This window comes from Sceloporus undulatus, chromosome 1 (assembly GCF_019175285.1).
Source record: "Sceloporus undulatus isolate JIND9_A2432 ecotype Alabama chromosome 1, SceUnd_v1.1, whole genome shotgun sequence".
In the NCBI taxonomy this organism is placed as follows: Eukaryota; Metazoa; Chordata; class Lepidosauria; order Squamata; family Phrynosomatidae; genus Sceloporus; species Sceloporus undulatus.
In genome coordinates, this window is record NC_056522.1 from 175,438,848 (window position 1) to 175,452,206 (window position 13,359).

Below are 13,359 nucleotides of genomic sequence, written 5' to 3' on the forward strand. Positions count from 1 at the left end.
GACTGACTGGGCCAAGCCGATAACAGGAGTAGTGAACCCTTTATTTGCAAATGACCAGGTGTCGCACATGCCAAAAGTAGTAATAAACAAATCTAAGGCTGAAATGGCCCGCACTAAAACCCATTTGTGAACATTTTTAACCACAGTCGGCAATATCACAGAGTGGAACACATAGAAATGGGTGATATCGAACATTCAAGGGTTTTCTTAGGCAAGATGGATTATCCAGATTCATTTCTATTTGACTTCAGCTCATTATGGAACAAATAGCTTTGGTCATTTTGTTGGACAAGCTAAACTTGGATACAGACAATGCCTCCCGATTGGTTTTGCGGGACATGTTAGTGACCGATGGAAAGATCAAACACACTAACATCTAAGCCCCTATCTTGTATTAGACATGGAACCATTACTTTATGTTTGACTTGAATAATCCGCCGGCTTGGAGGAGTTATTTCAGATGTAGTGCTGAGGACTCATGTTTGATACACTGGCCATTGGTAATGTTGGATCCTCCTATAGGACTGTTGTTCCACTATGGTCATATAGTTTCATCTCTCATTTGTTTGGCGGGGGGGCCTTTTCCAGACCCTCTCCACCCAAAAATGGAAATTCCGCAAATCCGACAAAAATGAAGTTTGGCCGTGTAGGATCCAGCCTGGCTCAGTTTTCTGAAGTTGCTGCCACACATCATGGTTGAACTATAAAATCAAGTTCTGTGCAGGAATAGTTGTGAATGTGCAACAACCATAATGTTTTTTTATAGATAGACAGGCAGATAATAAAAGGCAGGCCTAAATACCCAAAGCACCAGATCAGATCTGATCTTGGAAGTAAGGCCAGGCTAAGCCCTGGGTTAATATTTGGATGGGGACCATAAATAATACCGGCTGCTGTGGCCCTGTATTTCACTGAAGGAAACTGACAAAACCACCTCTGATGAACTTGGAGTCTCCATAAATTGACAGGTGATTTGAAGCTGTTTGTGCATGCGGCGTGGTGCACACCACAAATACATATAAGTACATAAAAAATGCCTGCAGCTTACTGGTCATCCCCCAAAACCATTCAAAGGGCTGGTCTATACCTAATAAATGTCCACTTCACCCCTCAGACATTAAAGATTGATGCAAGTCGTGTGTTCAATGGGGCAAAAAACTGTGTGCTTGCAAAACACACAACTGATATAAGCAAGCTCTTTTCATAGTGCTTCTCTGGCTTTCTTCCACCTAAATATAATGTCCCACTCCTTGTCACTCCTCCACTTTCCAAAGCCGATACCAAAAGGTGTCTTGAAAGGTTTGCCACAGGACTGGGTAGGTACTGATGATCTGGAAGCACACCTCTACCAATCTTCCAATCTCGAGGTGCATTTTTAATTACAGAAGTGACCTGACTTTGGTTGGGGGAAATAGGTAACAAAGACCCTTCAAGGTGCATCATGGGTACAGATTTTGGGCAAATTCGGTCGCAGTTTATGGTCTGGGGGGGGGTGGGCAAAAAGTGATCTGGAGCAAAAATTACCAAGCCCGGACCATCCTTTGTTTTTGTCAACCATGTTCAGTTTCTGCGTAAACCAATATACATCATTCTTGGTAAGGTATGGAATTCGGCTTCAGAATATTTCTATCATTAACACTCAACACTCAAAATATTCAACCACATCCAGCAAAGCACGGCAATGCACATGCTGAAGCAATGGGAAGTAGCATAGTATGATAAAAACGCACTAAAGTTCTGCTGTTATTATGTCAAATACATAAACCCAGACTTAACCATTTTATCCATTCCTTTGTGGGTCCAAGGCTAGTTCCTAACAGCATCTGCAAACCGCTAAAACGAAGGTACAGTACATTACAAATCAATGTTTTTACTTGCTACCGTAGTCTTGCTAATTTTTCTTTGGGGAGTAAAAAAAGAGAAATGTACATAATACCACCCTAACCACTCTGGCTCACAATAATAAGAGAAAATTATTTCTTATTTAGGCATGACAAAACGATGGGGACAGGTGAGCTTATTTTTCAAACCCCACACTGGGAAGAATAATGAATCAATAATATAATAATAATTCTTCATTAGTCATCCCGCTTTTCCACAAGAGTGATCAGAGCGGCTACAAAAATAGAAATGCCAGTAAAACATCAATATACAAAATTGGTTAAAAACAACATTACTAGGGGATATAAACAGGGAATAAAACATGAAGCGCAAACAAGAAATATAAAACATATCACATTAGGCATATGCACAGTTCAACTGCATTGCCACATCTTTTAAAAGGAGTATCTGTTACTAGCAAAACGTATTAGAACGGAACAACAAAGGCAATGAGCGGATTGAAAGCCAAATTGCCCTACAAAAGCAAATCGTAAACAATGCTCCTAGGCGCTGTTTATTTGCTTCATAAAAGGCAACGTATCATCAGGACATGCATGAAATTATGCTCAGTTTAGAGAAAGTAAGTAGAAGTAGATGTTTTTTTTTCTTACTGGATCATCCTTGATGAAGTCTGGATGGGTACCGGTTAAACATCCTTGATGGACATGACTGAGATGATGGAATAGAAAAGCATGTTTAACCAGTAAAGTAGAAGAAGCTAGCGAATGGCACCATGCCAGAGAAACAGGAATAGAAATCAGCTTGAGACTGGAGAACACTGGGCCAAAACAACATAAAATTAATTTAACAGTGGATAAATGTTCAAGGTACAGATTGACGTATGCCCTTATCTGAGATTACAGGGATAGAACAAATCCACTGCGATGAGTGAGGCTTATCAACTCTGCTTGCCTATATGTTAACTGCCAAGTGACAGAGGCAGTTTTTAGTACCACTTCACTGCGACCAAAACGCCAAAGATAAAGATGCTGTTGACAACTCATGGTTTTGCTTCCACCAACCAGCAATCTTTGTGGCCATTGTGCAGGGAAACAAGATGCCTCATAGCTCGCTTGCTGCCTGTATCTCAAAACCTGCCCACGCCCCTAAATATCACAAACATCAAATTTGGATTCATAGAATTCAAAACATTTCATTGCATTATCTATCATGCTTTATAAATAGCCCCACTGCAGCAACAACCATGTCTCAAAACAAGCGGACCGTTTCCAAAGGATCTGCTACCCTCACACAACAGCAAAGGCAGCTTAAAAAGGGAATAATAATGGCCTGTTTACAGACAGCCAAAATAAAGCTGCTTCAAGTCACAAGTGGAGGTAATGGGTGGTTTCACATGATGGCATGAGTCCTACGCGAAGAGTCAACGAAGCCACACCAAAGCACACACTCCAGTTCTTAGGTTCTTTGGTTTTGTGTGACTCTGGACTCTTTATTAGGACGCATGCATCATTGAAACACACCACACCTCCACTGTGACCTCGAACCCCCAACCAGCCAGCTTATTTTGGCGGTCTGTAACAGGCCCAATGAAAATCTGTGTGGGTCTTACTCCTTGTGTACAACCCCAACGACCGACAGGAACTACACTACACAGTTTCAATTAGTAACACCCTACAACGCATTTGACTGCATGGGCGCATGATCTAAAAAAACACAACAACTACAAGCAGTTCTCTATTCTAGTGACGGGGGCGGCAGGTTGAGTTTTCCCAGTCCAAGACAATACAATCTAACTAATGTATCCGAATCTTTTTCATGTGGATGTCGATTTATATGTACTGCCTAAAACTGAACTCTTCCCCAGGGTATATTATAATCTACTGCGAGCAACCTCCACATAAACCACAAATCTCAGGGTTTCTCAGGATGGGAGCCAAATGACAATGAAGGGTGATGTGAAACAGGGGTAAACTGGCCCTGTGCACCACGACTGAATACCAGCACAATTGCCACTTAAACAGCTACCAAAGGCATATGACGATGAATGGCAAACCTCAACGCGTGGTAAACACCAGGCAGAATAAAGCCGTTTGGGACCACTTCTAATGGCCATCTACCTTCTGTTTGTGAGCCGCTTTGGGTCCCCTTATGGAAGAAGGGTGGCCGTCCGTCGTAGCCGTCGTCGTAACGTAACACGTCGTCGTCGTAAGTTAACAATGAAATGAATAAACCATAACAATCTGACTCTGCCCCTAGTTCGTAACGTCTTTCCCCGTACCCAAGGTCGTCCGCGTAACAATGAAAGATAGAATAAACACCAATGACTCTGCCCCTAGTAGGCATGCCTGACATTAGGGACGCAACTAAAATAAATGTGACTGTACTGCTCACAGGGTAAAACCAATCTGGCTCCATTTAGAGAATTTTTTTCATTGGAAAATACTTGCCCATAGGGAAACCTATATTTGGCCCATGAGAATAATCATTGGAAAATACTCATGCCCAACCTTCCCTGTGGGCACAGTATTCTCCAATGGTTTCCCTATGAGCTATCAATAGTTCCGCAATGATTCTCCAGTGAAGCAAAAGTATGCTTTCCCTATGGGACAAGTATCCCCCATAGTTTTTTTTTGTTTAGTATGGTCCCTCCTGAATTCAAAAAAAGAGCTATAGCCATGTTTAGTGCCGCAGGATCAGTATGTAAGCAGGCCAGTGCTTGTAGCACCTTGTTGAGGACTAACAGAAAGAATAAGCAAGTTTGGCTAAACAGGAGACATTTCACAGAGTAAAAACAAATCTAATTCCTCAAGAGCAGTTGGATATAATGATAGATACATATAATAATTACAGAGAGAGATTCTTGGTAGCCTCTTTGGAACTCACGAAAGCAAAGATCTTGGCGCCAGCCATGCAGCTTTCTTAGACATAACAGTCCACTATCTTTAAGATGCTGAATAATATAATAATAATAATAATACACTAGTATTCAAAGGTATATAATAGTCTGCAGGATCAAATGTAGAGAGATCTTGTATTCACCCTTTGTAGACAGAACCTGGAAAGGAAAGAAGTTGGCAGAAGGAGCTTTCCCTATGGCGTCAGCCTACTTCCTCAGATGCATATTATTATTGATTTATTAGGATATTATTCAAATGGTAATAGATAGCTTGCGAGGATCAGTATGTAAAGAGATCTTAATAGCACCTTAAAGACTACTGTTAAGTGAAAGAAAAAAGTTCGCGGCAGTATGCAGCTTTCCGTAGACTAAAGTACACTCCCCCAGATTGCAAATTGGGTGGAGGAGTGGAACCTGGTTCCCTACCCTCTCGGTGTGTGCAGTGTTGGTGATGGCCCCAGAGCTCTCTCCTGTCGGACGCATGACTACAATTCCCAGGATGCCCTAGTTAGAGATATCATTTCAGAAGACTTGCCCATAGGGAATCTATAGAAACAACTTTGCCCATAGGAACCATTTAGGGACTACTTGCCACATAAAGACATCAATGGGCGAATAAACGCCCATAGAGAGATCATTGGAGCAGAGACCTTGGCCCATCAGAGAATTCAATTGGGGAATAATTGCCCATAGGGAACATTGCGAGGAAGACTTGCCCATAACGATATCATAGGGGGACATAGTTGGCCCATAGGGAATACATTGGAGAAGGCTTTCTGCCCATGAAAGAATCCATTAGGGGACTATTTGCCCATAGGGGAAATCATTGGAGAGAAGAGCTGCCCATAAGGAGTCATTAGGGACTACTTGCCCATAAAGAATCAATGGGGGACTATTTGCCCATAGAGAATCATGGGGAATAATTGCCATAGGGAACATTGGAGAAGACTTGTCCATAAGGAGTCATTGGGGAAGACTTGCCATAGGAAACCATTGGGGACTACACCTGCCCAAAAGAATCATAGGGGACTATTTGCCCTAGGAATCATTGGAGAAGGCTTGCCCATAAGGAGTCATTGGGGAAGACTTGCCCATAGGGAATCATTGGGAAGCGCCAGCCTGGGCCTGCCGCTTGCGGCAGAAGAAGAGAACAAACCCAAGGCCTACCTTTGCGCGGCGAGATGTTGCTGAAGCGGATCTGGGTAGGCTTGTCCCTGTCCTGGTAGGAGCCGCGGTTCCCTGCGGATCCCCGGTTCCCCGCGTTGGCCGGGGCCGCCCTGGCGCTCAGGTTCTCCGGCATCGCTGCCCGCGCTCCCTGGGCCCCGCATGGACCGGATTGCCTCCGCGCACACCACAACCGCCGAGAAGCTCCAGAAAGCGACCAGCAGAGACGGGAGAGGTAGGGGGCCTTCCTTCGCCAGGACGCTAACGGTCGCGCAGGCGTGACGTCACCGACGGGGAGGGTCCTGTCTATCTCAAAACGCCGGCTCTGCTCCAACCAGGCCTTGCAGCACTGGTTCCTCCAATAGCTGCCCTCCATGGCTCAATGATAGGAATTTGGGAATTGTAAGTTTGGAGAGACAGCCTTCTCTGTCTGGAGAGAGCTCTGGTGCCCACAATGAACTACAAATCCCAGGATTCCATAGCATGGAGCCATGGCATTTAAACTGGGTGTCCACTTGGATTATGTCTGCAATGCAGACGCAGCCTCCTTCCTCCTCTGCATCTAACTTAAACAGTAAACATCTCGTCAGTTAGAAACACACCCTGCAGAAGCAATCCAGTTTGAGACCATTTTAACTGCCCTGGCTCAATGCTAAAGAATTCTGGGAACTGTAGTTTTGTGAGACATTTGCTTCTCTGTCAGAGAGCTCTGGTGTCACACAATAAACTACAAATTCCAGGCATGGAAGCCATGGCAGTTAAAGCAGTCTCAAACTGGATTGTTTCTGCAGTGCGGATGCAGCCTCCATTAAAAATGTGATATTTGGTCATCCACAGTTTAAACCCTACGGCTTCCCCTCTCCAGAGGGGATTTGGTGTCACCCAGAGCAAGAAAGCCTTTGCTATTCCAGACCTGCCTTGATGGACTCCTCTTGATGTTATGTTAATCTTGACATCACTGTGGCTGATGCTGTTTATTCTTCAATTTTTAAAACAGCCATCTTGATTCCCATTTAGGGAGAAAGGCAGGCTATAAACCAATAAATGATGGATGTGATTCTTGGTAAATGAGATTTTCTCCCTGTGAGTCAAACTGAATTCACTTTGGAGGAAAAGGAATAATGTGTTTTCATAGGGGTTTGGTGGTGGGTTTTCAGGCTATGTGGCCATGTTCTGGAAGAGTTTAATTCCTGACATTTCGCCAGCATCTGTGGCTGGCATCTTCAGAGAATGGTGGCATGGAAGTGAGTGGGGTATATATACACTGTGTGACCCTTGGTTAAGAGGGAGTGATTTATATAATAAATCTCTGCTGGTTTGTTGTTGAATGGTACTTTATATGTTCGCTGTTGTACCACGTCAAGTGACCAGATGTCCTCACTGCAAAGGAGGGACAAGGCACAGCAAAATGTAGGGCTTCAGAAAAATGTAAGACATTACTAAATAAAAGCTCATATAAATGTAAATTCAGAGAGCCAGTGCGTTGTTGTGGTTTGAGTGTTGGACTGTCACTCTGGAGACCAAGGTTTGATCCAAGCTCAGCCATGGAAACCTGCTGGGTGACTTTGGGCAAGTCCACACCCCTCAGCCTCAGGAGAAGGCAGTGGCAAACCTTCTCTAAACAAACAGAGGAAAAGAGATGCCACCTCAACATTAGGAGAAACTTCCTGACAGTAAGAGCTGTTTAACAGTACAACTTACTCTCTTGGAGAGTGGTGGAGTCCCTCTCTTTGGAGGTCTTTTAAAGAGAGGCGGATGGCCATCTATTGTGGGTGCTTTGATTGGTCTTCCTGCATGACAGGGTTGGATTGGATGGCCCTGGAGGTCTATCCAACTCTATGATTCTATTCTATGGGGCTTGACACACCACCCCAATCAGGCAGGCTGGTGCCGCCCGTTTTAACTCCTGACAGAGGCTGCACCAACCAAAACATGCGGCCTCCTTCAGAACTAAAAAAGAACCACTAAAAGCAGGCTCTTTTTAGTCTGCGCGGTGGGTCTGCCATGAGTGCACTTATGGAGCACTCACACACCGCAATGAACATGCACCCATCGCATCGCACCGTTTAGCTGCTGTGCCACTTCTGCATCATCACAGCAGGCCCCACGTGGATGGGGCTGCGCCATGATGTGCCTGGCCACGCAGTAGAAGCTCAGGAGCATGTGCAGTCGCTTGCAACCCCTAGCCCTAAAATTGGCCCCAGACTTCTGCTTTTCGACAGTCTGTACTGGGCCTATGATTCTAAATCTGAAAAGTAACCTCATGATAGAATCACCTTAGATAGTGGACCTCAAACTGTGCCCTTTAAGAGATTTTGGACCTCAGCTCCAGAAACCCCAGCTATGTTGGCCATATTCTGGGATTCTGGGAGCTGAAGTCCAAATCCTTTAATCAAGGGACAGTTGTGAGGACCACTGTTATGATATCAAGGGTTCAGCAGTGGTCCCCAAACTGTGCCCTTTAAGTAAGAGACTTTGGACTTCAGTTCCCAGAAGCCTCAGCCATTTGACCAACGCCTGGGATTCTGGGAGCTGAAGTCCCTAAAAATCCCTTAATAAAGAGCACAGTTTGGGGGTCCCAATGCTAAAAATTGGAGGACGTTATGAACTTCCTCCCGGACAGAAGCTGAAATGGAGGACCGGACGTGACCCAAGGCTTTTCAATGGAGCTGCTACAGGGCCAGCAGGGGGCGCCTAGGCCTGGCTCAGCGGCCTGGCCTAAAAATGGGCGGCTCCTGCTGCGGAAGCCTCCAAGCCTTTCCTTGGGCTCTTGAATGGCGTCGCCCGGGCCGCCTATTACGGCAAAAAGGAGATCACGGAGGAGCTGCGAGGGAGCAGCTCTACCCGGACATGGCCCCGCAGGAGTTCGCCGCCCTGCGAGCCAAGGCCGCCGGCCTCCTCAAGGTGAGGGATGGGAGACTCGGCTACATCCGCACTAGAGAGATACCGGTTGGCAGCGCTTTGAGTCTTTGTTTGGCTCATTGCTATGGAATTCTGGGAGTTGGAGTCTGTTGTGGCCCACAACAAACTCCAACTCCCAGAATCCATAGACTTTTTACCACATTACTGCACTACCCTCTTATAGTGCTGCTCTACTACTTTCACTGCTCTGTTTCATCCCGTTGTCATTATGGGTCTGGTAGTCCAGTGAAGCCATAGCTCTCAGGCTGAGAATTCTAAATGGCCCCTCCTGAACTGCAAACCCAGCAATGCAACAGGAGGCAGCCAGAGCATTCAAGTGGTAGAAGCACACTATAAATTCCAGTAATGCTGAAGAGATGGTGTAAGTGGGAGGAAGCCCAGTAGGAAGAGAGAAAGGGGCCCCTGGTTTAAAAACATACAAATTTACACGCGCGCGCACACACACACACACACAACACATGTTTAAAACCTTGAATTTAAAAAATATTGTTAAATCTTCTTTGGAAACATCACACTGTACCAATTTCACTTAACCACACGAAAACAATATGTAGAGAGATCTTGTAGCACCTTTGAGACCAACTGAAAGAAAGAAGTTGGAGCATGAGCTTCCCTAGACTACAGTCTTAGATGCATCTGAGGAAGCAGACTGGCATCTGCAAAAGGTCATTCTGCAGCTTCTTTGTCAGTCTCAAAGGTGCCACAAGATCTCTCCACATGCTGACTTTACAGACTACTGTATATGCTGGAATCCTTCCACATGAAACAATGTGCATATACAGTAAATACATTCATCTGTGGTGTATGATTTTGTACTTTAAAGGTATGATTTAACTTGGGCTGGTTGTTTAGTTGCAAACTATGCCATTACAATCAGTCATACATGGGAATTACTATTAATGAGTAACATTAGTAACAAAAATATGACTAAGTGATCTGGAGGTGTGGTATGGGAAGAGTTGAATGGGGGGATGAAACCATGAGTTATGGCACTGGGAAGATGCGACCTTAGTGACGCCACTGCTGGCACCACTGAGCAGTGCGCCTGGAAAGAGAAAGAGAGAAAAGCAAGCTCTCCTGCCGGTGCCCACTTGCCATCCCTTTGGGACTGGGCAAGAGTCGACTGCGCCATGGCTGACTCCGGAAGGCTTTGAATGTTAACATTTTCAGCTCAAGATTCCAGCACTCCAAACTCACCTTGGAAACCTACAAGGTGTCCTTGGGCAAGTCATGCTCTCTCAGCCTCAGAGCAGAGGTAGTGGCAGTCCCCCTCACCATGATAGGTTTTCCTTAGAGCCGCCAGAAATCAGAAACGAAGGCACTAACAAAATTCCATAACACATTTCCTGTGGCTCCTTTATGAACGTATAGACTATCAGCATGCCATGCTGCAGAAATGAAGCAGTTTGACACTACTTTAACAGTTATGGCTCCATCCTGTGAAATACTGGGGTGTGTGGTAGTGAGGTGAGGTATGAGTCCGGTCTGTCCAAGAGCTCTGGTGCCTCGCCACACTAAAATCCCAGGATTCTTTAGGAGAGTGTCATGGCAGTTAAAGTGATTTCAGATTTCAGCTACAGTATTTTATTCTGCAGTTTGGATGCATCCTAGGAAAGACATATAAAATTAGAGCCACAGTTTCATGAAATGCAACAAGACTGGAGCATAGCACAGTAGGGGCAGTGAAAACAAAGCAGCAATAATGGCAATTATCTTCTTGGCTTTCATTTAATGTCAGTAGAGGGAAACAAATCTAAATCTGATTGAGTCTAACAGAAAAGAAGCGTAGTAATTGTAGTTCATCAGTTTCTATAGAAGTCTCCCACTAGATTCTTTTGCGTGGGTGGATGTAACTTCAAGGCAGCGCAAATGATTCCTGCATGTTTCACACCTGTTTTTTAATGGTCAGATTTTGTATCCTTTTATTTTTTAGCATGGAGACTGATCTATGAAAGGATGGTAAATATCACTTTAGATTTAGACAAACATGCACTGCCTTCCTTGGCTACGCACAGTGATGAAAGCAGCCACTGCCTTTGTTCAGTTGCCACACCATCTCTTGAGAGTAAAAGTAAGAGGTGCTGCAATACGTTCACACCCTTCTGCCAGGGACGTAGCCAAGGGAGGGGGGTTTCTTGGGGTCCGGACCCCCTTCCATTAGAAAAATGAATGGTGCAGCTGCTGCGTTGCCGCGCCCAAGCCCCATTATAATGGTGGCATTAGTCTGGAACTCCTTCCTAAAATCCTGGCTACGTCCCTGCTTCCCCACACTGTTTGGGTCCCCTGCAACGCTCTCCCTGCGCCATCCTGGATGGGAATGGGGGACAAGCACAATGTGGAGGAAAGCAAGAGGGTGCTAGTGCACCTGGGGGGGGGGTGAGAGGGTGCGGGTATAGTGGGGGCAGCGTGGGGGGCAGGGGCAGTTGCAGATGACTCCATGTACTGAAGAAATTGTACAAGGTGCCCCAAAAATACAATTTCATGGATTTCAAAATGAATGTTGATATATGAATAGACAATCTGGTTTTTGAAAGGTAAAATGCCTCATACTATTTTTTTTCTCCAGTGCAGACCATAACTGTACCATAATTTCCCTAATTCAATTATCACTGGGACAATTTCACTTTCATCTCTAGATGGCAACGAAATCATTTTAGTGTAACTGAGCTTCCCAGTACACTTTACCTTCTACTGATATTGGGGCTTTGACTTTTGCGGGTTTGAATATTCGTGGATTTTATTTAATAGTTGTCTCTAGAATATCTAGGTCTTCCAGTTCAACTTTAACCAAAAATCGCACTGAAGGACCTAGAGATTCCTAGAGAGAACACTCTGCTAGGCCTTGTAGCTCCTCCAGTGCAATTCTGTGGTCAATGTCTGGCAGATGTTGACCACAGAGTTGCACTGGAAGACCTGAGACATTCCTAAAGAGGTGTTCTCTCACGTAAAACGTGTTTCCACTTCATCCTAATATCCCTTGATAGTAGCAGCTGATGGGCTGGTACTAATCTGCTTCTGGTTTGCAGCAGAGAGAATGGAGCTTCTACATGTTCTTCCAATGTAGTCTGATTCTATATTGGCCATCAGGTGATATCCATTATAAGTTGCCTGAAGAATATGTTTGCCAATAAATAAACTGTTAGCTTTACAGATTCAGTCAGCTGTTCACCATAATTTCTTTATCCTCGACCAAATTTATTATTATATTTATTTGCATCCCAACTTTTCCCAGAAACCAGGACCCCAGTGGCTCAACATATTTTTAAAAAACCCAATTCAGTTAAAAACAAGAAATGCATTAAAAAGGAATGTTATCAATATAAAATAGAACTATTTAAAGCAACAAATATACTTTTAAAAGATAAAAACTGTTAAAACACTTGAAAATAACAACCCAAGCCGGTCCTTTACAAACTTCTGTTTTAAAAGCCTGTCTTAAAAGGGGTCTTAGCCTGTCAGTGGAAGGCCAACAAGGAAGGAGCCATTCCCTGTCTGCGGAAGGCCAACAAGGAAGGAGCCATTCTGGTCTCCCTGTGAAGGGAATTCTAAGTCTAGGGGCAGCCACTGAGAAGGCCCTCTCTCACATCCCTACCAACCATGCTTGTGATGGTGGGGCAGACGAGAGAGAAAGGCACTCCAGAGGATCTCAGAGCCTGGGTCTTCATACAGGAAGACGGTCTGCCAAATAGCCTGCACCTGAGCAATATAGCTCTTTGAATTGTGCCAGAAACAAACGGCAGCCAATGGAGTTGTTTCAACAGGGGCATTGTGTGGTCTCTGGAACCTGCCCCAGTTAACAGCTGGCTACAGCTCTTTCGGCCAGCTGAAGTTTCGAACACTCTTCAAAGGCAGCCCCATGTAGAGCAGGATATAACCAGGCACATTACACTGAAGTCACCAGTGGACAGAGTATACCGGTGACACATGACCAAATCAGAATAGAGTGGCACAATTTCCCTTGATCTAGACACTTTGCTTCTATTGATCAGCCAAGAAGAACATTGGCTTTTTCAGCTGCCACACACAGCGTTGGCTCATGTTCACATTTGGTCCACTAAGACTCCTAGATCTTTTTTCACATATCTGTTGTCAAGTCAGGTGTCCCCCATCCTATAACTGTACATTAATGTTTTTCTGCCAACTGTAGTACCTTACTTTCTCCCTGTTTAAATTCATGTATTAGTTTTGGCCCAACTTTCAAATCATATAAGGTCATTTGAATTTTGACCTCTTCTCTGGGGTATTAACTAAATGTAAAGATAAAGGTTTCCTCTTTGACAAGGTTGTCCAAGTCATGTCTGACTGTAGGTCAGCACTCATCCTGTTTACTAAGCAAAGAGGTAGAGTGTGTGAAAGATGACTTTAATCATGTGGCCAGCATGACTGCATAGAACACTGTTACCTTCACACTGAAGTGGTACCTACTTATTTTCATGCAATTTTACAGCTTTTAAACAGGAGTAAAAAATGAAATGTCATGCTCACTAAAAAACCTTAGCCGTGTTCTGCAGCTAATAACACTCCAGGAAGCATCC

General features: G+C 44.6%; 1 protein-coding gene across 6 annotated transcripts in view; it reads left to right on the top strand.

Annotated features, from left to right (window-relative positions):
• COMMD1 (copper metabolism domain containing 1) overlaps nt 1-13,359 on the top strand; it is a 102,575-nt gene that overhangs the window by 10,424 nt on the left and 78,792 nt on the right. Inside the window, exon 1 of one of the 6 annotated variants that reach the window (XM_042445390.1) lies at nt 8,680-8,806. The exons of the other annotated variants lie outside the window; for them this stretch is intronic. Coding sequence (XP_042301324.1) covers nt 8,753-8,806 — 54 coding nt within the window. The 5' untranslated portion in view covers nt 8,680-8,752. Of the gene's footprint in view, nt 1-8,679; nt 8,807-13,359 lie in introns of those variants that run through there. 6 annotated transcript variants of the gene reach the window in all.